This window comes from Brachionichthys hirsutus, unplaced genomic scaffold (genome assembly GCF_040956055.1).
Source record: "Brachionichthys hirsutus isolate HB-005 unplaced genomic scaffold, CSIRO-AGI_Bhir_v1 contig_882, whole genome shotgun sequence".
NCBI classification, from domain to species: domain Eukaryota; kingdom Metazoa; phylum Chordata; class Actinopteri; order Lophiiformes; family Brachionichthyidae; genus Brachionichthys; species Brachionichthys hirsutus.
Genome location: NW_027180337.1, coordinates 4834 through 32493, shown reverse-complemented (window position 1 = coordinate 32493; position 27660 = coordinate 4834). Strand labels below are relative to the sequence as shown.

Below are 27660 nucleotides of genomic sequence, written 5' to 3'. Positions count from 1 at the left end.
CATCAACAAGTGATATCTTCACGTGATCCTCGGAATCATCTCTGCCTGAATTTCTCTACTCCAACTTCAACTCGGTAGTTTAGGTTAAATGTTAAAGTTGACACAATGACGTATCTCCGCATTCGACCCTGAATTTACTCAATAAATTAACCGTGGGAAGTACACAACTGAGTTGTTCATGCAAAAATGTACGAAATCAATTAATCGTGAGAAAGTGTGGCTACAGATCCAACATAAACTGACAATAAACGAGAGAAAATTAAAGCAACAAATAAACAAACAAACCCGTTTGCACCCGTTTTTATTTGAATAATTTTTTAAGTGCTTCTTTCGTCATTTCTTTCAGGAGTGTGAAGAGGATCGAATCATGCGGCGCTCCTTCACTGATCGTTGCTTGTCCGACGGCACCTGAAGGCAGCACCAGGAGCTCGTCTGTCGGACAGGGAAACTAATCATGAGCTCAGTCAGACTTTCCGGGGCTGCGAGCTGCCGGCCCGGCGAGCTGTCCTCCATAACTCCGGGGGAGTAACCCTCTGTCTGAAGTACGGCGACCTTTCTGCGCTGCACGTCGCCATGTTTCGTTTTAACGCGGTTCTGTTCCACTGAAACAGGAGCGGGCAGCCCTCCGGTCCGGTCAGCCGAAGCTCCGCGGCTAGCTCCTTAAGGTTAGCCGCTAAACGAGTACCAAACAAAGAAAATGGAGCTGGACGACGCGGTTCTGTACCAGGACGAGTCCGGCCACTCGAGCGTGATGTCCGAGCGGGTCTCCGGCCTGGCCGGCTCCATTTATCGCGAGTTCGAACGGCTAATCGAGAAGTACGACGAGGACGTGGTGAAGGAGCTGATGCCGCTGGTCGTGGCCGCGCTGGAGAACCTGGACTCGGTGTTCTCCGTCAACCAGGACCGGGACGTGGAGCTGGAGCTGCTGAGGGAGGACAACGAGCAGCTGGTCACGCAGTACGAGCGGGAGAAGGCTCTGAGGAAGCACGCGGAACAGGTGCACGGCGGCTTCACGCGGCCCCGCTTTGATGATAAACACACTTTGTAGTTTGTTGGTCTTCACTTTGATCCTCGTGATGGAGGGAATCGAGTCGGGAGACGAGCCTCAGTGCAGTAAAAGTGTTATTGATGGCTTATCGATTGATTCCAGAAGCGCTTCGATCTGAGGATTCACTGCTGATGACGTGACAGTTTCACTGACGTCGCATAAAAACGTCATTGTTTCCTTCTCATGTGTTCATCACTTTATTAGATTGTTAGAAAGCAGAAGTGTTTGCAACAACAAAATCAAAGATTGGCAGTAACGACTCGGTGACGACTCTAATGACTCGGTAACGACTCGGTGACGACTCTAACGACTCGGTGACGACTCGGTAACAACTCGGTAACGACTCAGTACAAACACTAAGTTCTACTTTGACTCCTGCAGTCTCCATAGATTCAGACAGCCAATGCCAGCTGCTGATAGTGTGGAATAAAGTTCCAGGTCATATTTGTTCACGTTATCACAATGCAGGGCGACTATAATTCAACATCATGCTTTGTCCAGAGCCAGAAATAGAAATATCCAGAGTGTGAAACGAGTTTCTTTCTTTTTTTAAAACGACTTTCGGTTGCTGTTTGGTAACTGCTAGCTAATAAAACAAATTATATGTGGGGAAGAAACAGACTCTTGTTCTCATCTTGTGGAAAAGAGAAATGAAGGTTAAATCTTGAAGAATCATCTGGCCAATGAGCGTTTTATCCTGCACAGTGTCAAAGAAAGAACCCAGGAGGGAGTCGATGGGTTCTCCGCCTGGTTTGTGTGCTTCGGTTCTGGTGTTCTGCACTCTACCCTCCATGCCATGCTTATGAAAGGAGCGTCTCTCGGCTCAGTCGCAGGTCCAGCAAGCGCTTGGTTCTCATTGTTCCGGCTTCAAATCAGAATGTGAAGGGAGTCCAACAAATAAATAAGCTGCTGTTTGAATGCAGCGTTACGATGTCCCGTGGTGCGTTCGCTCATTAAGACAATGAATGCATTCGTTGTTCGTTACAGCCTGTTATCAGTACTGTGTGTTCGTTACAGCCTGTTATCAGTACTGTGTACAGGATGAGATGTTCAGGAACAGACTTTATAAAAATAAAAGTATGCGACAATTTCTAAGATACAAAATACACAGAACCTTTGATGTAACTGAAACCAAGCAGAAACGAATATCTAACATGTACAGTAAATCTGACCTCTATGAGTTTATACTACATTACTGCTACGCAGTAGACGTATAGCAGCTACGCAGTACTGTAGACTTATAGCTGCTGCTGTTAATCCTGCTCCAGGTACTTGGGCATTATAAACACACACACGACGCCTCCCAGAGGCATCCTGAACAATCCTGAGTCGCTGCACTTATTGCATTTATTTAATCTGGTTTATTATTTTTCCAACCATTTAATCCCAACAGCATGAGTTGCATGCTGTAGACTGAAAAAGGGATTTATAAAATACACAGCAAAACTTTATTGTAAGACAAACACTGGGAGGCAAGACCAAAACAGATTTTATTTATGATAGCCTAGGCTTGGGAAAGTTCAGTGTGTGTGTGTGTGTGTTTGAGCTGCTGACTTTAGACTTGACAGTTGGATGTTGATCATTTTTCATGTTGTAACGCGTTGCTGCAGCGTCATGATCGACCTGTTCACACAGGATCTGAACCCCCATCGTTGTGTTTCCTCTGGCTGTTGCGTGTTAATAGTTCAGCCTCCCAGGCCTCCAGTTAGCTCTCATACTGCTGGGATAGGGACATACTGCTGGGATAGGGACATACTGCTGGGATAGGGACATACTGATGGGATAGGGACATACTGCTGGGATAGGGACATACTGCTGGGATAGGGACATTTCTGCTGTGATAGGGACATACTGCTGGGATAGGGACATACTGCTGGGATAGGGACATTCTGATGGGATAGGGACATTTCTGATGGGATAGGGACATTTCTGATGGGATAGGGACATACTGATGGGATAGGGACATACTGGTGGGATAGGGACATACTGCTGGGATAGGGACATACTGATGGGATAGGGACATTCCTGATGGGATAGGGACATTTCTGATGGGATAGGGACATACTGATGGGATAGGGACATACTGCTGGGATAGGGACATACTGATGCTCAGGTGATGCCGTGGGTCTTTTTTTTGAGTCTCCAGTTTAGGAGCCTGAGCGACTGATTCAGTCGTCCTTCGTTTGTCATGGCGTTAAGGTTCAGGGCCTCCCGTGATATCTGAGCAACACCATATTTATTTATTATTTGACCTGTATCTTTTAATCTTTTTACCTTTTTATGAACCCACCCTACACTGTATTACGCTTTCACACATGCCTACAAACACTTTTGTATTCTTATACAGTAACATCAGTGTATATTTCTTATGCTCTTAGACTCTATCAGTGCTACTTGTACTCTTAATCCTACATTACGGTAGTTATATGTTTAGTAATTCTATATGGATTAAACTTTTTTTTTTAATTAGATGCATCTAGAGAGAGAAAAGGTTTAGAGGGGATAACATGCTGAGCTGAGGTCGGTCTCTACCTGATCCCAAAGGTCACATTCCTCAAAATTAACTTTATTGATCCAAACACTGCAAGAATGCTGCAGGAAATAAATGATTGCAAACTAAACCTTACATTTATAACGTGGTACAAGAAAATATGACTAATTCAATTCTGAACCTTGTAGAATATGAGTGGCATGCGAGCATCAGGGAAAATATAAATTAAAATTGCCGGTAATCTGTGACAGTATTTGTCTGTTGGAAAATTGTTGTAAGTCAGCGCGGTGACTTTTTTATTTTGATTTAAGTTAGACATCGGTTAAGATGATACTTGAATCGGTCTCGTTAAACGCAAACCAAGAATTCCAAGTAACAAGATGAGAAATAATACTTTTGTGTTTGGACAGGATTACATTGATATGTCTTTGGTTGCATCCGCTGAACTTCTGTGAGGTCAGTTTGCCTCAGCAGAGAGGAGGAAGGGGCAAGACAGGAAATACTTGGGGGGGGGGGGGGGGGTACGGCATTTCCTTGAGTTCTTTTGTCCAGTAAAGTTTCTGAGCTGATGTTCTCATAATAGAAACTGATTTGTCATCAATCATCATCAAAATCAAATCTATTAGAAGACAGAATAGGAGAATTGGTGACGTGACTACTCGCATGACGTGATGTTTCATTTTCACTTGAAGGATGTCATTTCTCTCCAGTGTGGAGGCGTCACCACGACTTGCTGCATTAGTACGACCTTTATCTTACCCAACTCTTTGCACGGTTCGTAACATCCGTATTATAACGAAGGAATCGCGTCTCAAATGCTGAATCAGTTCTCAAGTCATTTTATTCCGAGGCCCGTCGCACTCTTGTTCACCAAATTCCTCGGTAGCGAGTCAAAGCCAGTGAAGAGTCAGTTCCACTCCCTCTTAATTGGGTGTCTACACAGTGGAGCCCTGTCTGGGTGCGCTTGCACTTGTGCTGGAGCCACGTGTGTTTGTGTGTTGGCACTAGGGGACAAAGGGAGCATTATAAAGGCAGAAGAGTGCTGGGACGCTCATTCTCTGGGGCGCTCGGCTCCCTCCTGGGTCACGGGATGAGCATCAGGGTGAGAGGAGCGAGAGAGAGAAATGGCTGTGTTGGTAGATTTAAGCAGAATCCTGAACGTCTAGCGTGCATGCATGTCTTTCTGCGGTTCAGTTATCATACGCTGAGGTCTCTTTACTGTTTATTGTCAGAGCTGCAGATTTAGGGGGAAAGCTTTAGCTTGGTACGCTAATGCTCTCAGTAGGTCATCTACCTCACTTGATGAGATGCCCCTTGGCCTTTCCAGCCGCTGTTTGCTCTCCACAAGTCTTTCCCAGACTGTTGATCTCCCCTAGACCAGGCTTATTGTCACGTTGCAGCCATTCCTCCAGTCCAAAGCAGATTTCTAAAGAAGTCGAGATCAGTCCAGTTTTGTTGGTCAGACGGAACTCGATAAGGTGGACATGTAAAGGCCTCAGCAGTGCCTCAAGTTCATAGAAGCGCCCTGAAGAAACGCTTCTGTTGGCAGGTTTCAGTGTGAGCTGCACGTAAAGAAGAGCCCCCCCCCGGTGATCCTTACACCCACGTCACAAGACGCCGTGTTTATAGTGTTTGCCTGTTAGCAGACACCTGATTCACCTAACCAGCCAAGCCGCGACAAATATGTTCCCACAAACAACAACGATCCAAATTTTATATCTAGTGAATGTCAACAAACACAAAATATTTACTTCAATTTGATAGAAAATCAATAGAAATTGTTAATATCTCCATTTGAGATGCAGGAACTGGATTGTTATCATGTTGGCCCTGAAGCATTCAGTCTTCCACTTCTGAATCAGCGATGCGATGTTTGTTCCACCATCAGCCGTGATGCCCGACGCTACTTGGACTTGTATAATTTTCTTGTCCCGTCTCATCATGAGGTAAATATTTCAGTTCAGTCTGACGGAAAACAACATTCTGCTTATTTCCCTGCTGAAGGAGAGCAACTGTCGAATCACGTCTCAGGAAACAATGGATGCAATTCATTATAATTGATGACAGTTCCGTCTCAGCCACTGATTATAAAGTAGCATCAATGAGCAGTGGTTAACCCAGGGGTGGGCAAACTTTTTGACTCGCGGGCCACAATAGGTTCTAAAATTTGACAGAGGGGCCGGACCAAGAACAGATGGATGGAGTGTTTGTGTGAACTAATATAAATGACACATGAAAGCTATTGCATTCAAGGATTTGGCCTTTTACAGGTAGCATTACAGGGAAAAGGTCAAATGAAAAGGTCAAATGAATGAGGTTTAATTATAATACAATTTTGTTTAATGATATAATTTGGACAAGTTTGGCGGGCCGGATTAAAAAGACCAACGGGCCGCATATGGCCCCCGGGCCTGGGTTTGCCCATGCCTGGGTTAACCCCTCGTTAAATGGATTACAGGCTGGGGTAGCATGGCGGTTTACAACTTTAGAAGTGTGTGTGAATAATTTTATGTGTGACCATGTGATGCTTTTTTTATTTTGCGCGTTTCTCCTCATGTGAAAAGTGTTCATGTAAAATCCCCTGAGAGACGATCTTGGATTACTGACAATGACTGCTGTGTGCTCGATGCCGACAGGGACCGTTGGTTCTGAGGACGCCGTGCACCTGTTGTGCCGAGGTCAAATGGCTGGCGGAAAGCTTTTAAATCAATTTAAAAGAAAATGGCAGAAGCTCAGCAGCTAAGGATTTGGCTTGGGGGGGGGGGGCTCGAGACTAGCGCGGACCAAAAAGTGGGGACTGTGGACTGGTGGTTTGAGGGATGACTGTTTGAAGAAACACCAGAAGATGCTCCCTGGGTGCTGTTACACGGCTCACTCGACCATCTCTCTCTCTCTCTCTCCCTTAATTTGTGTGAAAATTGTATATTGAGTGAAAAAAGAATTTCCCCACGCAGGATCAATAAAGGGATCTTTCTTTCGTAACAATTTCATAACTGCAATATTTCCTTCAGTTAATCTATCCTAAATAACAGAACTGTTGTTTAATTGCATTATTTAACAGAAGACGGGTCTTTCTGAGGTAGAGCACACGTTGTATGTTTGCACGGTGTGTGACATTTAAGGTCAAATCAACAGGACAAAGGCCGACAGTAAGAGGGCAGCCCCCTTGTTACCTTGTTTAGAAAAGCCCCTGATAAATGATGGGGGTCATTTTGAGGTCATCCAGGGTTTAGGACTGGCAGTCCTCCTCCTCTCAAGTTTACAGCACATGTTTATTCCCACGCACTGATAATAAATCCTCTTTATTTTCTGTCCCGATCTGCAGAGATACATCATTTTTGAAGATTCCCAGGATGGCGAGAAGAAGGAGCTCCAGTGTCGACTGCAGAAGCTGGAGTCTCACACGCGCCAGCTGGCGCTGAAGACGAGAAACTACGCAGAGCAGAGTAAGACCATCGCATTCTGCGTCCGTCACAGACCCAGGCTTTACTGGACCGGCTTCGTTATAGAGCCAGAAGCTGTGTGAGCGCTGACCCTCGGTAGCAGATGGACTCCCGTGTCTCCTGAACAAAGGCCATTGGTAACGTGGTACGAGTGTTTGCCTGCCAAGTCTGTTAAAGGAGCTGGTAGAGACGAGACCGTACGCTCCGAGCCCAGAAACGTAAAAGCTCCAGAAGTCAAAACGGGACGTTTCTACAAAGAATTTCTGTTAAAAGTAACAGATGTCTGGAAGGAGGAGGGTGCAGCCAGCGTGTTGGTCGTCTCACGGCAACAACAGAAACCATCATGATGTTTGCGTGACAGCGCAGTGTGTGTGTGGGGGGGGGGGGGCTGCGGTGGCCCTCTTGTGGCTCTGGGAGCTTACAGCAGCCCTCGTGTCGCGCTGGATGGTTTGTTTAGCATTTATTCTCGACAGTTGTCTCTTTCATCCAGTCAATAGATTTGAGGAGAGAGAAGCCGAGCTGAAGAAGGAGTTCACGGCTCTTCATCAGAGACACACAGAGGTACGCTGCTTTCAGATCAGCTTTCTTCATCTGTGTGCCATGCCAGCAGAGTTATTTGTTTCACCAACACAACAAGCATTTTAAACATTTGCATAATATACAGGAAAGATGTTGCATGACTTTAAGTGCACATGTTTTTCTTCATTCTTGGGCGAGGTTTAAAACCTCTAATCTCCTGGGAGTTACAGATTATGTAATGCCAAAGAAAGAAAGTGCAATGCAATATAGAGAGTATTGCACGATGGTTGAACACTAACAGCAACTTTTCTGTTGCACAGATGATCCACAGTTACATGGAGCACCTGGAGCGAAATAAGCACCAGCATGCAGTGGCCACAGCCGAGCCGGATGCAGGCAAAGCGGTCCGAACACGGTGAGACGGTCCACGCCAGCTTCCTCTCCCGTTTCATTGTCTCGACACGGTCAATCTGAAACAGCGTCCTTCATTAGCAGTAGTTTTAGCCGTGCTAGTGCTCCCGTCTGGCGGCACTTTGATTTATAGATTTGAACCGCTTCTAACGGGCCAGAAAAATATAGTGAAGAAAATATTATATTTTTATTAAATCTCTTTTGATCAGAAATCAGCCACTAGTGTTTTTGAAGTCGGGTTAGGGGTTTACTTATTACCTTTACATAAGGTTGTAATCCTTTGGTACGCAGTATATTTTCTATTGACTTTGGTCATTGTTAGTTTTATGCAATGAACAAAGTCATTTGTAGAATATATATACCGTATTTTTTGGATTATACGTCGCTCCGGATTGTAGGTCGCACCAGCCAAAAAATGCATAATTAAGAAGAAAAAAACATATATAGGTCGCGCTGGAGGATAAGTCGCATTTTTGGGGAAAATTTATTTGATAAAATCCAACACCAAACAACATATAGCACAAAGAACATGCTAACACGTTTACCAAAATATCAGGTTTTACTCCGAATCACGAAATCCAAGGAAATCTTCATCCTCGGTGTCACTTTTGAACAACTCCCCCAACTCGGCAGGTAGACAAGACGCCGCTTCCTCTTCTACGTCGCTTACATCAGACTCGTCGTCAGTTGCAGTTCCAATTATTCCAGCCTTTCTGAATCCCGACAGGATGGTTGCGGTTGTCACTGAAGCCCATGCTTTGTCGATCCATTCAATGACTTCCAGGAAAGTTGCATGGCGCATTCTCCCGGTTGCCGTGAAGCTGTGCTCTCCATCCGTCATCCACTGCTCCCACAGGTTACGCAAAACTGACTTAAAGCTCCTATTCACGGAGATATCAAGTGGCTGGAGTATTTTGGTTAAGCCTCCAGGGATGATGGCAGGTATGGAGTTGAAAACTTTTAATTTATTTTTTAACTGTGGTGTGATGTGCGCTCTCATGCTATCCATCACAAGCAGAGCTTTGCGTGCTCTAAAGAAGCCATCCGGTCGCTTATTGTAGCACTTTGTAAGCCACAAGTTCATCATTTCTTGATCAATCCACCCTTTCTCGTTCACGGCGACTGCAACTGAGGAGGATTGGATTTTTGGCATGGTTTTTCGTTTGAAAATGACCATCGGTGGCAGTTTTGATCCGTCTCCACAACATGCCAGCACCACTGTGAAGTGTGATCTCTCATGACCAGTTGTAACGATATTCACACTTTTTTGCCCTTTCTCTGCAACACTTCGGCCCATGGGGATGTCAAAAGTGAGGGGGACCTCGTCCATGTTAATAATATGATCCGGTGTCACGTTGTGATCACTTACATGCTTTTCAATGAACGCGCGGAAACTGTCAACCTTGGCTTGGAAGTCCGCTGGCAGTTTTTGGGACAGTGTCGTCCTTGCTCTGATAGAGAGGCGTTTGCGTTGCATGAAGCGGTAACACCAAGAAGGTCCTCCCGCAAAGCCGTTTATATTCACCTCCTTGGCAACCACTTGGGCGCGGAGACGCAACTGCACCGTTGACAAACCTCTCCCAGCAGCACGTTGTTCAAGCACCCATGCATGAACTCGTTCCTCCAACTGCGGCCACCTAGCTTGTTGCCCGCGATTAGCTTTCTTTGTTTTCTTCATTTCAGTAAGCGTAACCTCCGCTTTTCGCCAGTCCCTTACAAGTTTTTCGCTCACTCCAAACTTTCTTTCTGCTGCTCGATTGCCGTTTTCGGCTCCATATTTCACTATCTGAAGCTTGTAAGCCGCGGAATATGACTTTCTTTTCGGCGCCATTTTCATTCAGCCCTTCTAATTTGTGTTTTTAGATAACAGGTGTGACAGATAACTCTGAACCTCCAGAAACCGCGACAGATTCTGACGGGTCACAGAGTTCCCTGTAACACCTGTTATAGAAATGTGTGGGCTACTGTCTCTGCGCTCACAGATTTTGTAAAAAAAAGCATATATAAGTCGCTCCGATTTATAAGTCGCACCCCCGACCAAACTATGAAAAAAACCGCGACTTATAATCCGGAAAATACGGTATATATATTCTGTTCTTTATGTGAGTATTCAGGCCCCTGCGTGTCCGACCTAGCCCTTCCCTCTGCCTCCAGTTACTCTGCCGACCCCCCCCTCCCCTCCCCCACCGACCGTTCGATCAGTCTCCCTGTTTCGTCGCCGGTAAGCTGCGTATATGAAACAAGCTGCCTCAGCATGCACGAGAGCGAGCGTGGAATAGTGGCTGCCATCGCGGTGAGAGAGGGATAGAGTGTTCTAGAGCGCAGCGCGACGACCACAAAGCATCTCGTCTGAGGAAGCGTGAGCGAGGACAAGAGTCAGCTGCTGGTTGGAGCGAGGCAGCGTGGGATTTGATGTCTCCAGCCTCTCCCTGCTCTCTGGACGATCTGTTGCCGCGGTGCTTTATTCAGTCGCTGCTGCTGGCTGACTGTTCTTCCTTTGATCTGCTCCCGCTCCGTCGACCGCCCTGCGCGCCGGCGCTCACATCCCGGACAGACGGATACAGCGTCCCGGACCGCAGCTTTGCATGCGTTTACTGTGGTCGGCCATGGTGAATCTGAAGCTTCACTGACCCTCCAACCTCCTGGTCACTCCTGGCCATGATCGGCGGGGGGGCCATGAGCCCGGGGTGCACGCTGCTGCTCGTGTTTGGCTTTGTAGGGGGAGCCGTGGTCGTCAACTCTGCTGTGCTGGTGTCTGTGTCAGTGCTGCTGCTGGTTCACTACTCGCTCTCTGCTGGCGGCTTGCCTGCCCTGCCTTCCTTACCCTCCGTACCCAGACCCAGCAGGTATAACTACGTGTGTCTGTGTATCGAAATGCATCTGAAATGACCGGAAGTGGTGTCTTTGTGGAGTGACTGGCAGCATCGTTGCTGCTGCTATGTGGGCGTGTTTTAGTCGGACGGTCTGAGACAGGGAACATGGCAGGGTCATACTTGGACATATATAAAGTCTGATCTATGGTTCCATCGGAGGTGAAATGGTAGTATGGATGGTGATCTTTGGTGGTTTGTTTTCTATTCATCCTTCAGTTCAAGTAAAACAAGGCAGCCTTGGCCAGAATCTCTGCCACGCTCGTGACCTATTCTTTGCAACATGGTGCTGTGCCCTTTGTTTCTGGCCCTCTGTTTTTCATTGCTGCCTGCCCACTGCTCTTTGCACTGTGGCGGCCATTGTTCTGGCTCACACCGTATGTGACTGTGGGAGTGAGAAGGTGTGAATGTGAGCCTGGTCTGGTGCAGGACGTTCATTTGGGCATGTGACTCGATATGAATGGCCCCGTCCTTCGGGATCAAAGGAGCGTCTATCTCCTGTGTTCAGAGGAAGCTGGAATAAGAACGCCTCCGTGCCTGACTGGCCTTATGCTGATCTGCTTCCACCGTAAATGTAATTTCACGCTGACATAAATGAACAGCCTGCCAGTTTAATTTGGTAAAAGCAAATTCAGTTGATAATCTGGGATGACCTTCAGATTTAGGGACAAACAATAGCTATTACATAACACAAAAGCATTCCCTTCATGTTTTCTGAAGGTTCAAATGTTAAAGTTATGAGGACGAGTCGGGACTGGTGGTGTAAAACACACCTGATTTATTTCCTTAGGGTCTCCTCCAGGGGAGCCTGAGAGGCAGCAACAGCAGTGAGAATTATATTTGGCTGTATTTACAGTTTGTTGCAAGTGACAGGACTCGCTGACAACGACATTATTAATCTACGTGCAGCAGACCATACTGACCATTGTTCTTTGTATATAGGAAGGAACATTCCATCTCCATGGGTATGTTCCACTATCCGGGGGCTGATGGTACGACCCCTGACATCCAGAGGGAACCTGTGGACACCCCGTCGGAACCATGGAGATTCAACAGCCTCAGCAATCCACGGTCCAACACCAGCCTCAAGGTACGGTCAGTAGTATGATACTGAAGCAAATGGCTGCAGCCCACTGACGGTTTACGTTCCTGCCTGAAGCTAGAATGTCCCACGGATCAGACCAGTGACATCATCTCCACGGCGGTTAATGATATAAAGGACAACTTCATTTCTATTCTAAGAGAAACAAATGAGTGTTTAGCAGCCTGTGAACTTCACGTTGCTGCCGTTGGACACCACAGTGCTCCGTCGTGAATATTAACGACCACCTAATCGGTATTCATTTGCTGCCGTCCCTCTAGTTCGGGGTCAGACTTGAGAAGCGATCGAGGTGCGTGTTCCATTCATGCACCTCGGTGTGGTCTTCTGTTAACAGATCATCACCACACAGGGTTAAATTCTGCCTGCTGTGATTGGCTGCTGAGGAAACCTTAGTTTTGATTGTTACAATAAATCCACTTTCATCACAATCATTACTCGTGCTTCCTAAGTGGGCCTGCTGAGGTTCCTTAAGTCTAAACAGCGTATTCTTATAAGTGTTCACATTTCTGTTGTTTACATAATACCTTTATTGAATGCTAGTAAATATGAATGGGCTAGGTCTTTAATATCCCTCAGTGTGAGGAGCAGGTCTCCCCAGTCACAGTGGACGATCATAAACCTCTGGAGACTGATCAGGACCAGGTAGACTGCACTAACCGCAGCACCTACCAAACGTACCTAGCATGGTAGCGTTCAACTAAAATGCACATTTATTCTTTAGCTTTCCCCTCCTCCATGCCAGTGGAAAGCTGATTTCGGTTTCTTATTCCACATGAAGCAGCAGAACCGTTGCTTTTTTGGTCATAAACATGTGAACGTGACTCGTGAGCTCCATCCAGCCCCAGAAATGTTGTGTGGACAAAGAAGCTGCACCAGCTCGTGTTGGCAGTGCCACTCGGAGATCAAGGCTTTTAAACGCAGCTGTGTTTGCAGATCACGGATATGATGGCATGTCTGGTTGCATGTCGTTTGAGTTTGTGTTGGTTTTAGCCGCATCGCATGCTGGTTACAGTTCAATTTGTCGTCATGTGTATGAAAGAGAGTAAAGGGGAGTTTACAAAACTGAGCTCAACCAGTTTAAGTGCTTAAAAATGTTTTTTTTTTTTACGTCGAGCGCTGTAATACTTTTTGGGAGTAGACAATGTTTGAAGTGTTAAAAAAATCAAACCTGTTGGCTTCCTGAAGATCGTAATGACATCTTTTCTGCCCTTGTTATCCTCCTGACGCTCTCCTTCCTCCATCTTAAGGACGAATTGGCCAATGCGACTCGTGGAAGCTCCAAGTCCAGTCATTCAGTCAACCGGGGAAATGTCTCCAAAAGTGGAACTCCTGTGACAATACGAGGTGATGGATCCAAATCCAGCACCCGAGTTTCCTCTCAGGGTGGATCCTCCAAGTGGAGCCCTCTGTCCACTGCGCCACTATGTCCTCACGATGGAATGTCCCCTGCAGGGACTGCTGTCGGGGTTGGGGCTGCTTCTGCGACACCCCTGTCTACCCCTGCATCTGATGTCTCCATGGCGTCTTTGCACCCACCCCTGCAGGAACAGGAAGTTCCGGACATGATCATCAACAAGAAGATAGACATGGAAAGTGGGAAACTAGAGAGCACCAAGAACATTGCAGTGGTTCAAGAAGGACAGCAGGGTCAGTTGGGACGCCTTAATCAGAACTTTGTTTCCACAGCCCTTAATAACGGTCAGTACTGCAGGTAGAACGTGTTCTCAGAGTACTCTACTGTCACTTAAACTCCCACTACCCTCCTTTTGAGGGCACTGGCTTGCTCATTCATTCATTTTGTGTCTCTGTTGGCTGTAATAGATGGAGCAGATAACTTGGACAAGCTGGACAAGTCTGGCTTGCAGGACATCATAGAGTCAACTCCTGAACTGGGGATGGACCTCAATGGCTGCAGAGCAACAAGGTACATGTCTGATTCTGTTCATCGTGGGACATTTAGACAATAAGGGAGGGGTCTGTATATATATATATACTGTAGTTGAATTAGCTGTTTCCAATCACAACCCTCCCTTTTGGATGCCACGATCTTCTGGTCACTTAAGTTAATAAGTGTTATATTAAGTTAGGAGCATTCTCTATATATTTATTTATGACGTGTGCATTGATCACAGCAATATGTCACTGCGTCGTCAGTAGTGGAGCACAGAGGCTACAATGCTACATTGTATGTTATCATTCTGAAAATCCTAACTTTCCTCTTCTCCTTTGACCCCCCCCCCCCCCCCCCCGACCCACCCACCCAGCACACCGACCAAAGGTGGAATAGAGACTCTGGTATTTGACCGTAACACTGACTCTCTGTTTGAGGAGCTCTCATCTGCAGGAAACGACTTGATAGGAGATGTGGACGAAGGAGCCGACCTGCTGGGTGAGAAGTCTCGCTGTCCCGTGACGTGATGATGATATACTGGGGGGGTGTTAACCTACGACAACACTGGTCTGTTGTTTGTTTACGATGTGTTTGTTTAATATGCTGACGGTAATTTAACCCTCAGAACCAATTGTGGCCGTAAGTCGACGACCCCCTGTAACCTTGCCATTGGTTCTACTGCCAACTTTACGTGTTTTCTTATGTTATATATAATTTTGTTGTTGTTGTTGTGGGTGTGTTTTATCAACCTTTTTTCTGGTGTGTATCAAAGAGCTCTTCTCATTGCCCAGTTGTTGTTCTTATCTTTCGTGTCTCTGGCTCGGTTCAGTTCACTCTGTGACCGTTATGAATGTACAGATTAGATTTACAGCTCAGATTCATTCTGCTGTGAATGAATTTAATAATATAGACGAGTGTGCAAATGAGACTCTAAATAAATCGCATCATCCATTTGGATCAAATGTAAAGAAATGAAGCATTAATATGGCATTGTGGGTAATCGTTTTCAGGTATGGGTCGGGAGGTGGAGCATCTTATCCATGAGAACACGCAGCTGCTGGAGACCAAGTTGGTACCCGTTACAAACCGTTGAAGAGTTGGCGTGTGTTAAATGAGTCAGAACTAGAAGCGATGAATAGAAAACGGACTTTTAGCTATTAACTTTCACCGCCTCTTGATGCTGCTGAATGTAAGTTAACATGCAAAATACATGTTTGTGTGGCTCGAGCTCAAAAATGAACAAATATGAACAAATATGAAATGCTTCAGAGATACCGTTTGCATTTGTGAGAATCGGGACGGTTCTGCCTCCTCGTGTTTAATACAGATATTCCTACTTGATTTACTTGGGAAGAAAAACAAGTTAAATCTATTGTGTGGTCGTTGGTATAGTTCGTATGGATTTCTTTATACTGTTTAAATATTTGTTTACAATAACTCAATCAAGCAAGAACAGTTTAAAAAGGGGAATACAATATTTTTTCAAGTGTTTTCCTTAATAGAACACTAAATCCTTTTACTTTTACTGGCTGCACTTTGTAAGTGGTTCAACTCTTGATAAGAGTCCACGAGGCCTTCTGTCAGACTGCAATAGTTAGTTAATGCCGCTTTCGTTGTTGAATGAGGAAGAAAACAAAATGTTTGCGTTGAGTTATTTTAACTGTTCTCATTTGATTTGGTTTAACAAGCAGTTGATGCGAAATATATTTTGCAGACAAAGCTAATTTACAATTGTGCTTACATAATTTTGCATCCAACAGTTTCTTAAATCATCAACTTCAGTGTCCAACTGTAAATTTGCACGTGCCATTTTCAGGAACGCTTTGAATGTGGTGAAAAATGATCTGATGACTCGCATGGATGAGCTGTCGTGTGAGAAGGAGGGCTTGCAGAGCGAGCTGGACGCAGTCGCCGAGGCAAAGGCCAAACTGGAGGAGAAAAACAAAGAGTTGGAAGAAGAACTCAAGAAGTGAGTAGTTCTGCATAGAGTTCATTCTGTTTAAAGATGGCTGTTCAAGGCTGGTATACTGGCTTGCAGGATTCGAGCAGAGCTTGAGGACACGAGACAGAAGGTCAAGAATGATAATGAAGACGATGTGAGTCTTTGCTGTCTGCTGTATTCAAGTTTGTGAAACATCAGTGGGTATTAAACAAATGCGCGCTAAATGGTGAGCCTGTTTAAAGGTTCTCCACACATGTCCATTTCTTTAGCAAAAAGGTGCGTCTTGAAAAGCCTCCTAGCATCGCATTGATCCCCACTTTAAAATAAGAGCATTATGTGTGTGTGACCAGAATGCACGGCTCAGTGCTCATGTTGTGCCTGCAGAGCGATGTGCCCACAGCGCAGAGAAAGCGCTTCACCAGGGTGGAGATGGCCAGAGTCCTGATCGAGAGAAACCAGTATAAGGAGAGGCTGATGGAGCTGCAGGAGGCGATTAGGTGGACAGAGATGATCCGGTAGGACGGACGCTGGTAGAGAACAAAATGAAGCGGTCATTGGTTGCGCTAACGCATCCAAACAGCAGGGCTGCGTGTTAAATAAGACATGATTGAACTATCTGTAATCACAAATTATTAAAAAGTGTTCGATTGAAGCAATCGATGTATGATCCATCCATCTTCCACCGCTTCTCATATAATATAGGTAGTAGGTAGATCACATGAATACCCAAAGCAACGTTTGAAATGGAGGATGCTACTGTAATCCCATGTTGAAAATCATCTGTTCAAGGGCTTCAAAGGAGAACCCAGCTCTTCCAGAGAAGAAGAAATCCAGCCTCTGGCAATTGTAAGCGCCTCGTTTCTTTTCATGTGGCCTCTGAGATACCAGCAGCATGACGACTACGTTGTTCATTGTGCTTTTCTTTTGTATTCCCTGTTGTACGGTTGTGCTCTACAGGATGTAGGTAAATCGTTGCCACGTTTAAAGTGTTTCCACGTTTAAACTCTCGACAGGGGGGAAAGCTAACACGGAAGGAGAGGCTCTGATCTCAGATTTGAGCTGCTCCGTTGTCAGTAGTGTCTGTTTTTCTTTATGGAAAAACATCAAGCTTGACAGAAGCTTTTAAGATAATCTGGGTCTGGAGAAAGCCCCTGTTTGTAAATCTGAATGAAGAGATCTGGCCTCTCCTTTGTCGAGTATCATGAGGAATGAGTGTGCTTCGGACAGGAGTAGGCCATTCTGTAACACCTTCATATTGTGAGAGCTGTCATTGGTAATTATTACTCATTCATAATGCTTTAACAACGTGTACCCCACATGACTTCATAACATAATGCTGATTTATTACTGAGGTGAGTGCAGGTTGAGATTATGCATTATGAGCCAGTTTATAATTTAAGACCTTCCGTAAGGCACATGGACTGCAGCAGCTATGATATTTTAGACTATAAAAGCTCTTTTGTTGTGTTTTTCAGTGTAGTCATGAAGCATTATGAATGATTAGCGTTCACTTTGAATGCCTCCACAGTGCACTCCATTCATAGCCTCATAGAAAGTGTTACTGGATATCTTTGGATCTGTTTTTTAATTGGAGGATTGGGGCTAGTTCTGCATATGATAAGCTAAATCTGACCGCGCCATCTCTCCTGCCCTGCGTCTGTCTCTCTCTGTATTCTGCCTGATGTTGTGATGTCTGTACAGGAGGTGTGTTGGCAGTGCTCACGCAGAGATGGGAGGGAAGTCGAGATAGACTCACCAGAGCATTTTATTGAACCTAAAGATCATCAAAATAATCCAAAACATTCAGAGAGTCTGATGCAGTAAACTGTCAGGTTGATGTGATGGGTGCAGCGGAGGGGACAGTTCAGGCCTGCTATGTTCTGTGTTTCTCACCAGCATCCCAGTTAGTGCACATTATTAACCCTGCTCTGTTTTGAGAGCCCGGTATCAGTGTGTGAGAATCGGCATGGGACTGGCACCCTCTTACCCCTAAATGTTGAGCTGCTGCAGCGACTACTGGTGCCCACCCCTCTATTCGTCCGTCTCTTGTCTGTCTTTTTCTTCCCCGTCCTTACGACTACAGTTTCAGCCGTTTGTTCAACTCGTCCGGCGGGGCAACCAAGAGGCTGGCGGTCGAGGCCCCGGTGAACTTGAAGTACAATGCGCCCACCTCTCATATTCAGCCATCCGTCAAGAAGAGGAGCAGCACCCTGCAGCAGCTGCCCAGCGACAAGAGCAAAGCCTTTGATTTTCTCAATGAGGAGTAAGTCAGTCAGTGAAAAACACGATGCTCCACCGAATCAAAAGTAAAAATCAAGATTAAGTTTAAAAAAGGAACTAGAAAAGCACGTCTCCTCCAAGCAGCTCGTTCCCCTCCTAACTGGATCTACACGTCCACATGTTGATCTGGATCAGCACCAAAAGGTTCTAGATTGTTCTTCGTATCTTTAAACACTAACCATGAAGTGAATCAGAGCTGATGTATGTAATATTGTTTCCTGACTTCATTCTGGATCAGGTGCAGAAAACATTTTTCATGATGGTTCATATTGAACCCGTTTGTGACTGTGATTTTTGGTGAGTGAATTGAATGCATATTTTACAAGATGTGATGTTTTTAGTAAAGCCTTGACATAAGCGAATAATTTGTTCCTGGACCGAGCTCGTAACTCAAACCACTCGGAAGCCAAATTAAGGTTTCCCATATAAAAAAAGTTACAAAATATAACCTGTTCCGTCCATCTAAAAACACCAAAATCATCGCTGATAATGGAAAAAACTTAATTGCACTTTACGCATACACTTACTTAAACTTAGACATAGTAGTTGTGCCTCTGGAAGGCTTTGTGTTCTTCATCCTTCTGGTTGAGGATTGCACATATCGTCGATGTACTCCGCTCGTTCTGGCGTGTCCCATCACTTACGGACACCACGGTCTTTTTTTCTCACTGCCATCCTTACCACTCCCTTCCTTAGTAACACATCGGCAGGAAGTTGCACTGAACAACACCGTCCAACGAAGGCGTTGCCCTTCATTCTGCGTCAGATTTATTGCGTTAACATTTGAATGTAAACACAAATGTTCTGAACTCTCCATGAGGAAAGATTCTCATTGAACTCCTCTTCTGTCCTGCAGAGTGGCAGCCGGGGGCATGGTGTCTCGACGTGAGCAGAAGCGGGCTCAGTACCAGCAGGTCAAAGCCCACGTCCAGAAGGAAGATGGCAGGGTGCAGGCTAACGGCTGGAGTCTACCGAAGAAATTCAAAGTAAGCAGACGAGTGAGCGGTTCCTCTTCAAATGACGGCTGAATGTCGTAACAGAAGCAGCCTGAAATGTATTGGTGCTGTTTCTTTATTATTATTATTATTTTCAGGCCAATGGTGGTCAGTTAGAGGGGAAGGTGAAGAATCTACCCGTTCCTGTCTTCCTCAGACCGCTGGATGAGAAAGATGCTTCTATGAAGGTATCTTATGCGTGTTGTCATTGGCAGCCACGAAATACAAATGGGTTTAAGAGCACAATATCGAGACCATGGCAATAGGTGCAAACGGTGTGTGTAACATGATCAAACGTCCTGATTTGTGTTTGCCGTGTTTCAGCTGTGGTGTGCTGCTGGTGTGAACCTCTCTGGAGGAAAGACCAGAGACGGAGGCTCCATCGTAGGAGCCAGTGTGTTTTATAATGACGTTTCCACACCGGCGAGCCCCAAAAAGAAAATCGGATCCCAGAGCAGCCTGGAAAAACTGGACCAAGAACTCAAGGTAGGCACTGATTGTGATCGTTTCATTGTGCAGTAATGTAAACGCACACCTTGAGATCCGCATGTGTTTGGATGCTGCAGGAGCAGCAGCAGGAGTTGCGTCAGCAGGATGAGCTGTCGTCGCTGGTCTGGATCTGCACCAGCACAAAGTCCACCACCAAAGCTGTTGTTATTGATGCCAACCAGCCTGCGAGCATCCTGGACAGCTTCTTTGTGTGCAGCTCCCACATCCTCTGCATCTCCAGCGTGCCAGGTCAGTGTAAACATGTCAATTTGTTTTACGGGTGTTCACCCAGAAGCCCGTAGACGACTTAACAAGGCTCTGCATCTTTTCTCATTTGTCTGTGTATTATTATGTAGGTGCAAGAGAGACCGACTACCCAGCTGGAGAGGACACGGCACCGGGCTGCGGGACAGAGCCAGTAGGAGACGGTGGCTCGCGTTCGACCACAAGCAGCTCAGCTGGCGCCGGCGGCGTGCTCGGAGGCATCGCTGTCGTCGGCTGTGAGGCCGAGGGAGCGGCGGCTGTTCCTCAGACAGCGGACGGAGACCCCGGTCAGAGTTCATCTTAATAAGAAGTTTATCATTGATATCAACAGGCCTCAGAATTCTTGAACATTCCATCTTCAATAATTCTATTGAAATATTGAATTGTGGTAAAAAATTATAACCAGATTAGTCACACATAAAGTACCGTATTTTTTGGATTATACGTCGCTCCGGATTGTAGGTTGCACCAGCCAAAAAATGCATAATTAAGAAGAAAAAAACATATATAGGTCGCACTGGAGGATAAGTCGCATTTTTGGGGAAAATTTATTTGATAAAATCCAACACCAAACAACATATAGCACAAAGAACATGCTAACACGTTTACCAAAATATCAGGTTTTACTCCGAATCACGAAATCCAAGGAAATCTTCATCCTCGGTGTCACTTTTGAACAACTCCCCCAACTCGGCAGGTAGACAAGACGCCGCTTCCTCTTCTACGTCGCTTACATCAGACTCGTCGTCAGTTGCAGTTCCAATTATTCCAGCCTTTCTGAATCCCGACAGGATGGTTGCGGTTGTCACTGAAGCCCATGCTTTGTCGATCCATTCAATGACTTCCAGGAAAGTTGCATGGCGCATTCTCCCGGTTGCCGTGAAGCTGTGCTCTCCATCCGTCATCCACTGCTCCCACAGGTTACGCAAAATTGACTTAAAGCTCCTATTCACGGAGATATCAAGTGGCTGGAGTATTTTGGTTAAGCCTCCAGGGATGATGGCAGGTATGGAGTTGAAAACTTTTAATTTATTTTTTAACTGTGGTGTGATGTGCGCTCTCATGCTATCCATCACAAGCAGAGCTTTGCGTGCTCTAAAGAAGCCATCCGGTCGCTTATTGTAGCACTTTGTAAGCCACAAGTTCATCATTTCTTGATCAATCCACCCTTTCGCGTTCACGGCGACTTCAACTGAGGAGGATTGGATTTTTGGCATGGTTTTTCGTTTGAAAATGACCATCGGTGGCAGTTTTGATCCGTCTCCACAACATGCCAGCACCACTGTGAAGTGTGATCTCTCATGACCAGTTGTAACGATATTCACACTTTTTTGCCCTTTCTCTGCAACACTTCGGCCCATGGGGATGTCAAAAGTGAGGGGGACCTCGTCCATGTTAATAATATGATCCGGTGTCACGTTGTGATCACTTACGTGCTTTTCAATGAACGCGCGGAAACTGTCAACCTTGGCTTGGAAGTCCGCTGGCAGTTTTTGGGACAGTGTCGTCCTAGCTCTGATAGAGAGGCGTTTGCGCTGCATGAAGCGGTAACACCAAGAAGGTCCTCCCGCAAAGCCGTTTATATTCACCTCCCTGGCAACCACTTGGGCGCGGAGAAGCAACTGCACCGTTGACAAACCTCTCCCAGCAGCACGTTGTTCAAGCACCCATGCGTGAACTCGTTCCTCCAACTGTGGCCACCTAGCTTGTCGCCCGCGATTAGCTTTCTTTGTTTTCTTCATTTCAGTAAGTGTAACCTCCGCTTTTCGCCAGTCCCTTACAAGTTTTTCGCTCACTCCAAACTTTCTTTCTGCTGCTCGATTGCCGTTTTCAGCTCCATATTTCACTATCTGAAGCTTGTAAGCCGCGGAATATGACTTTCTTTTCGGCGCCATTTTCAATCAGCCCTTCTAATTTGTGTTTTTAGATAACAGGTGTGACAGATAACTCTGAACCTCCAGAAACCGCGACAGATTCTGACGGGTCACAGACTTCCCTGTAACACCTGTTATAGAAATGTGTAGGCTACTGTCTCTGCGCTCACAGATTTTGTAAAAAAAAGCATATATAAGTCGCTCCGATTTATAAGTCGCACCCCCGACCAAACTATGAAAAAAACCGCGACTTATAATCCGGAAAATACGGTACATTGAACAATAGTTTTTATAATCAATATAGAATGTATATAAAATGGAAATCTATTTTGTGTAGTTTTGAAATGATCATTTTTGTGTGTTAAAACCCGGAGAAATGTCCCCTCAGTTCAGTCTTGTTTCTTATTGCGACCTCTAGTGGTAGAAGCCATGCACTGCATTTTAAAATCCCAAAACCAACAGTACAGAATACAATTATTTAATTCAATTCATTTTTATTTCTATAGCACCAGATCATAACAGAACATTATCTCAAGGCTACATGTGTGGCAGGGAAAGACCTGCATCCCATAATGACCATCAATATGCAAATAGTTTGCTCAGAATTGCTGCTCTGTGCAGATTCCAGAGCAGCAGATGGCGATACGGCAGCGACGGAGGGCAGCTCGGGGCCTGCTGACCAAATAGAAGGTCTGAGGGGAGCCTACAGCGAAGCCGTCTTCACGGACCCACTGAGAGCTCGACACACAGAGGCTCGGCCCAACTACTCTCAGAGGTGACGTCAGTAGCCCCTTAGCCTTTATTAGCCTTCTGTCAGTCCAATGCAGCATAAACTATTTCATCAGAGCAGTAGGAAAGATATGTACGATGGTAAATTATCATTGCGTACAGCGTCACGCTTTATGTGGTTAAAATGTCTCAGAACTAGGACTGACTTTTCTGTTCTTGATTTTTTATTTTTTATTTGCTGTTTCGTGATCAAGTGACGTGTTGTTCACGCTCAACCCACTCTCTGCGACTGGCAGGGAGAGTGACCTGTGGAAGGACGGGGTGAGTTCAAGCCGCAGCGCAGAGCAGCAGCAGGACCTGATGAGGGAAGAGGCCCAGAAGATGAGCAGCGTTCTGCCCACCATGTGGCTCGGCGCACAGAATGGATGGTGAGGTGACGCACAGGGACGACATTAACCTTTGACCCCCCGGCCGAGGGGGCTTGGTTAGTTTTGGAGCCTACAATGACTGGCGTTCAATAACTCTGACTCTTCTAGTGTTTACGTCCACTCGTCTGTCGCTCAGTGGAGGAAGTGTCTGCATTCTGTCCAGCTGAAGGACTCTGTGCTCGGCGTCGTGTGAGTAGCTGGACATTAATGATGGCTTCCGGTTCGAATGTGCAGCAGATGACTTCCACAAACGTTCCTGCCACACAGGCACGTGAAAGGCCGTGTGCTGGTGGGCCTCTCTGACGGCTCCGTAGCCATCTTCCACAGAGGAGAAGGTGAGGGGGACGCATTGTGTCCACCGGAGGTGGCGTCGCTCCGTAATCATTCCGACTGACTTCCTGTTTGTGTTAGATGGCCAGTGGGACCTGACCAACTATCACCTGGTCGAGTTGGGGAAGCCGCCACACTCCATCCGCTGCATGACTGTCGTGCACGACAAGGTGTGGTGTGGGAACAGGAACAAGATCTACGTGGTGCAGCCCAAAGCCATGAGGATAGAGGTGCGGCTGCCTGGCCTCGTTACGCCAATGCAAAATGATTTCAAGCGTTTAAAGGTTCATTTATGCTCAATAAATATTCTGATGAGGACGGAGCCGAGCAGCTCAGCTACTGCTGAGTGCTTTCGTCTGTCTGTTTACGGGCGTTTCTACGACATACCAGAAAGCAAGCGAGCGAATCGAGTATAAAAAACATCAACATTTCTTTTTCCTGCGTAGTTTGCCTCCGTTTTATTGACAGCCTCACATTGAAGTTGTCTTTCTTGCACTCCTTTCCTCCGTGCATGTATATCATCCTTTCGCAGAAGTCTTTCGATGCCCACCCTCGTCAGGACAGCCAGGTTCGTCAGCTGGCGTGGGATGGCGATGGCATCTGGGTGTCCATCAGACTGGACTCCACCCTCCGGCTGTACCACGCTCACACTTTCCAGCACCTCCAGGACGTCGACATCGAGCCCTACGTCAGCAAGATGTTGGGTCGGTTCGCGCTTTCGCTCAACACCGAGCCAGAACGCGCGTTTGTCTTTGAACGTGCTTTTATTTCTTCTTCTCAGGGACAGGGAAACTGGGCTTCTCATTTGTGAGGATCACGACTCTCATGGTGTCGTGTAATCGTCTGTGGATTGGCACTGGGAATGGAGTCATCATCTCCATTCCCCTGACGCACGGTGAGTGTAGGGGCCTGGTGTATTTCCTGGTGCGGCCTGTACCTTTCCTTATTCAGGCGCATCCTAAACGATTGGAATGTTGCGGAAAGCTTCACTATTTTTTGTATTACATGTAAACATGTTTCAAGCATTCCCTTCAAAGGGACAGTCTTTGTCTCCCTCATCACAAAACCGTGTTTTGATTGGTCTTGTGAAATATTCTACAGTTTAGAGATAGCAGATTTTTGATCTTCATGAAATATAAGCCTTAATAATTAAGTTTCAAAGTGAAAACAAAAAAAGCAGCGTATTTTAATTTAATGAATCTAGGAAAGTTTCACTGTTTGAATGAAATGATGGACGACGCCCTTTGCATGGTTTCATACAGACGCTGCTCCCGAGTCCTCACTACCAGGAATATAACGGCCACTACGCTTTTGAAACGTTGAACAAGGATGTTAAATGTTTAGATTTCACTTCCTCCTCCCTTTTGCTTTTCCATCAGCAGCCAACAAGGAAAACAAGACGGCAGGTAACCAACCAGGAAACGCACTTCGTATCTATGGTGATGACAGCAGCGACAGAGTGACAGCCGGGACGTTTGTCCCCTACTGCTCCATGGCTCACGCTCAGCTGTCCTTCCACGGCCACAGAGACGCTGTAAAGTTCTTTACTGCCGTCCCAGGTAACCCTTAGTCCGCCGCTCTCAAGCTTGTTTTAGACATTCTGCGATGCTATTTTTATATGTTTGAAAACATCCTTTTTGTTGGTATTGCAGCACAATGTGAGGAATCGCAAACGAGGCGACGCCATCAGGGGGTCATGAGGCGGGGGTCACGCTTTCACCGCCGTCTGTCCGTTAGCAAGATAACTCAAAAAGTTATGGACGGATATTGATTTCATTTCCAGGAAATGCTGGGAATGCTACCAGGACAAAATTATTAGATTTTAGTGCCGATCCAGAATCTGGATTCTGGATCAGTTTGAAGTTTCTGTTAACTTTGCAGTCAATGGAGCTTCAAAATGTTTTCCTCAATATCTCGATTGATTATTGACCGATGTTTATGGAATTTTACACAGTCATGTAGGCGGGTCACCCCCGAATCTTATCCGGATCAAATCCAGAATGAGGTCAGGAAGAAAATATTACATTTTTACATTGATTCACTTTGACTTTTCATGGTTGGTGTGTAAAGATACCAAGAACAATCTAGAACCTTCTGGTGCTGATCCAGATCAGCATGTAAACCCAATTAGGAGGAGAATGAGCTGCTTGGCGGAGGTCTGACCTCTGAGTGCTTTTCTAGTAGAAGTATAAAATCTAAAACAAAACATATATTATATTAATGAATGCCATGTGAGCCAGAGAGCTCAGCCTGTTAAAGATGGTATAATAATAGTCTGTAGCAGGAAGACGCATTCTAGTTTGTGTGTTCTTTCAGGTCACACAGTTCCGTCTGCGTCCTGTGGAGGAGACGCAGGAGGAGGCGACAAGGTGGCGGATGCCTCGGCTCGGGGAGGAGCCAAGTCTGTGCTGGTAATGAGCGGCGGCGAGGGATACATAGACTTTAGGATGGGTGAGTTCCATGACGGATATCATTCACTATCGGCTCGGCAGATCTGGAGACGGGTGTGATGTCTCTGTCTCCGTCCACAGGTGATGAGGATGGCGAGGCCGAGGAGGGCGAGGACACCCCCGTGAAAATGCAGCCCTCCCTGGCTAAAGCCGAGCGGAGCCACCTCATCGTCTGGCAGCTCCTGGCCGTCGAGGACTGACCTCTGACCTCGGGCCAGCGTTCTCTAAACTCTGCTGCCGTGGAGGAGGAGGAGGAGGAAGAGGAGTCAGGCAGACTGCTCCCCTCCGCTGGTACATTTTACTCAGCACTTTTTGTCCCGTTCAGACCTGAACAGAGAAACAAGCAGAAGCCTGGAGAGAGATCAGCCAGACTGGAGCAGCGAGGACAGATTCGACTGCATGCTATCGTTTAGTGTTAGCTGTTCTCTTTTGTTTATATAAATATATATTTCATTATGTTACAATGTCTTCATTTCTTTGAATATTATTTGAGGTGTTTGTACAGATTTGTTTCTGTGTCATATTTGCACAGCAATAAATCTTCCTCCTGGTCAGAGCTCATTCTATATTAAATGGTTAAAAGAAGACAATGATCAATAATCTCCCCCCGTTGCCTTCAATTATGCAATAATGGGGCAGTTGTATGTGAGGGCAAGGGTAGCCTGTTGTTTTAGATTGGCATCCCTACAAACGCTTTTCTTTAGATTCCAGTTGGTGCGAATCGAAAATGGATTTTAACATGTTTTCTATTCTCCCAGAGCAGCTGGTTCTAAACATGGGAATCATCCCCCCCCCCAGGATGAATTAAGAGCTCTGGGGATCCTTCTTTTCCTTCAGCGCCATCATCGGGTCTAAATTAGACCAAACAACTACAAACTGAACTTCCTATACGTTGTGATCAATGCTAACTAGCACGTTAGCACGCATAACGCTGATCTATGATTGGGAGCTAAACAACATGCTAGTAGGAGCATTGTAATGAAATCAGTAAGGCTTTAGCGTTCGCATTTAGCTTCATCACAGAATGTGTGTGTGTTATAACGTAAATATAAAGTTTATAACCACTATTGGAGCCCAGTAGGTTATATTCATGAATAAATCTGCCACCACATACTAAGTCCTCCCTTTAAGTTCTTAGAATATTCAGACACATTTAGTCGGGTATTGAAGAATGTCTCCGTCTTATAGACACTTTATTAAAATGCCTTAGAAAGGACTCACTTTCAGGCTTTTCAAGTTTCACAAAGTAATTATTTGTTGTCTTGAAAGAATGTAATGTTTACTACCAAAGGATGGAGAACTAAAGATGGCCGTCTTGACCGTCTTTACCTCCCGGCAGGTTTTTGTAACTGGTTTATAGATTAGATATATTTTTAGACTTTCTTACTAGAAGATTGAAATATTTTCGATGCGTGAGAGATGAGAATGTTTTAGAGCCGTTACTGGAACATAAAACAAGCCGGTTTAATCCGGACACTTTGTTTTCCACTCTGCCCTTTTGTACGAGACTGTGTTCTCAGTGATGTCCCTCCTGGTGGGAAAAGACTGTCTGAAAACGTTTTGCTTATTTTTATGAACTTTTTAAAATCTTGTCGTGCAAAGATGATATTCTGCATGTACTATGATATTGCATTCCGTGTATTCATCTTTGTAGCAAAGTCATTTCATCATGATTGTGTGTGCGCTCTCTCTCTCTCTCTCTCTCTCTCTTGCTCAATCTTCGCTATTGCAGTATTTATTTGCGAAGATTGAGCCATTGCAATTCAGAATGTATCTTTGGATGCTGAATATATATAATTATATGAGACAAGCCTGGGTTTATTGTTTTGACAGCAGTTGTTTGTGTTGGAAGAACATGAATCTGCTTTTTAGGGCTTAACTTCACTCGGCTATGCACCGTCTGACGTTTGAGTCGGACCTTTTTTTAGTAGCTACGCTGCAGCCTGTCCTCAGATCACCTTCTAGTTCTAATGCATTAAAAGAGTCTGCCCCGCCCGTCGTCTGCATACGAGCATCATGACCTTGGCAGACGTTCTCTCTGTACTTCTAGCACCTCGAGCCTGACTTATTTTTTTAAAGCCCAATTAAAAAAAAAAGGTTGTAC

General features: G+C 45.7%; 1 protein-coding gene across 1 annotated transcript; it reads left to right on the top strand.

Annotated features, from left to right (window-relative positions):
- The first annotated feature begins 299 nt into the window (after nucleotides 1-299).
- Nucleotides 300-27660, top strand: LOC137913643 (C-Jun-amino-terminal kinase-interacting protein 4-like). Its single transcript, XM_068757284.1, has 29 exons — nucleotides 300-997; nucleotides 6865-6985; nucleotides 7473-7543; nucleotides 7822-7916; nucleotides 11725-11872; nucleotides 13132-13582; nucleotides 13706-13808; nucleotides 14149-14273; nucleotides 14786-14843; nucleotides 15592-15744; nucleotides 15814-15871; nucleotides 16102-16232; nucleotides 16507-16563; nucleotides 17801-17980; nucleotides 18854-18983; nucleotides 19091-19180; nucleotides 19317-19478; nucleotides 19559-19730; nucleotides 19838-20032; nucleotides 22241-22394; nucleotides 22645-22776; nucleotides 22885-22965; nucleotides 23044-23111; nucleotides 23188-23336; nucleotides 23639-23810; nucleotides 23888-24001; nucleotides 24489-24665; nucleotides 25423-25557; nucleotides 25638-27660. The coding sequence occupies exons 1-29, from the start codon at nucleotides 698-700 to the stop codon at nucleotides 25754-25756; spliced, it is 4101 nt and encodes a 1366-aa protein (XP_068613385.1). The 5' UTR covers nucleotides 300-697; the 3' UTR covers nucleotides 25757-27660.

Bases quoted from the DNA above. Each gene is read 5' to 3' on its own strand.
- LOC137913643 (XM_068757284.1), top strand. From the start codon at position 698: ATGGAGCTGGACGACGCGGTTCTGTACCAGGACGAGTCCGGCCACTCG. The intron at 13,583-13,705 runs GTCAGTACTGCA...TGGCTGTAATAG, and splicing joins TTCCACAGCCCTTAATAACG to ATGGAGCAGATAACTTGGAC. The intron at 14,844-15,591 runs GTTGGTACCCGT...TGCCATTTTCAG, and splicing joins ACGCAGCTGCTGGAGACCAA to GAACGCTTTGAATGTGGTGA.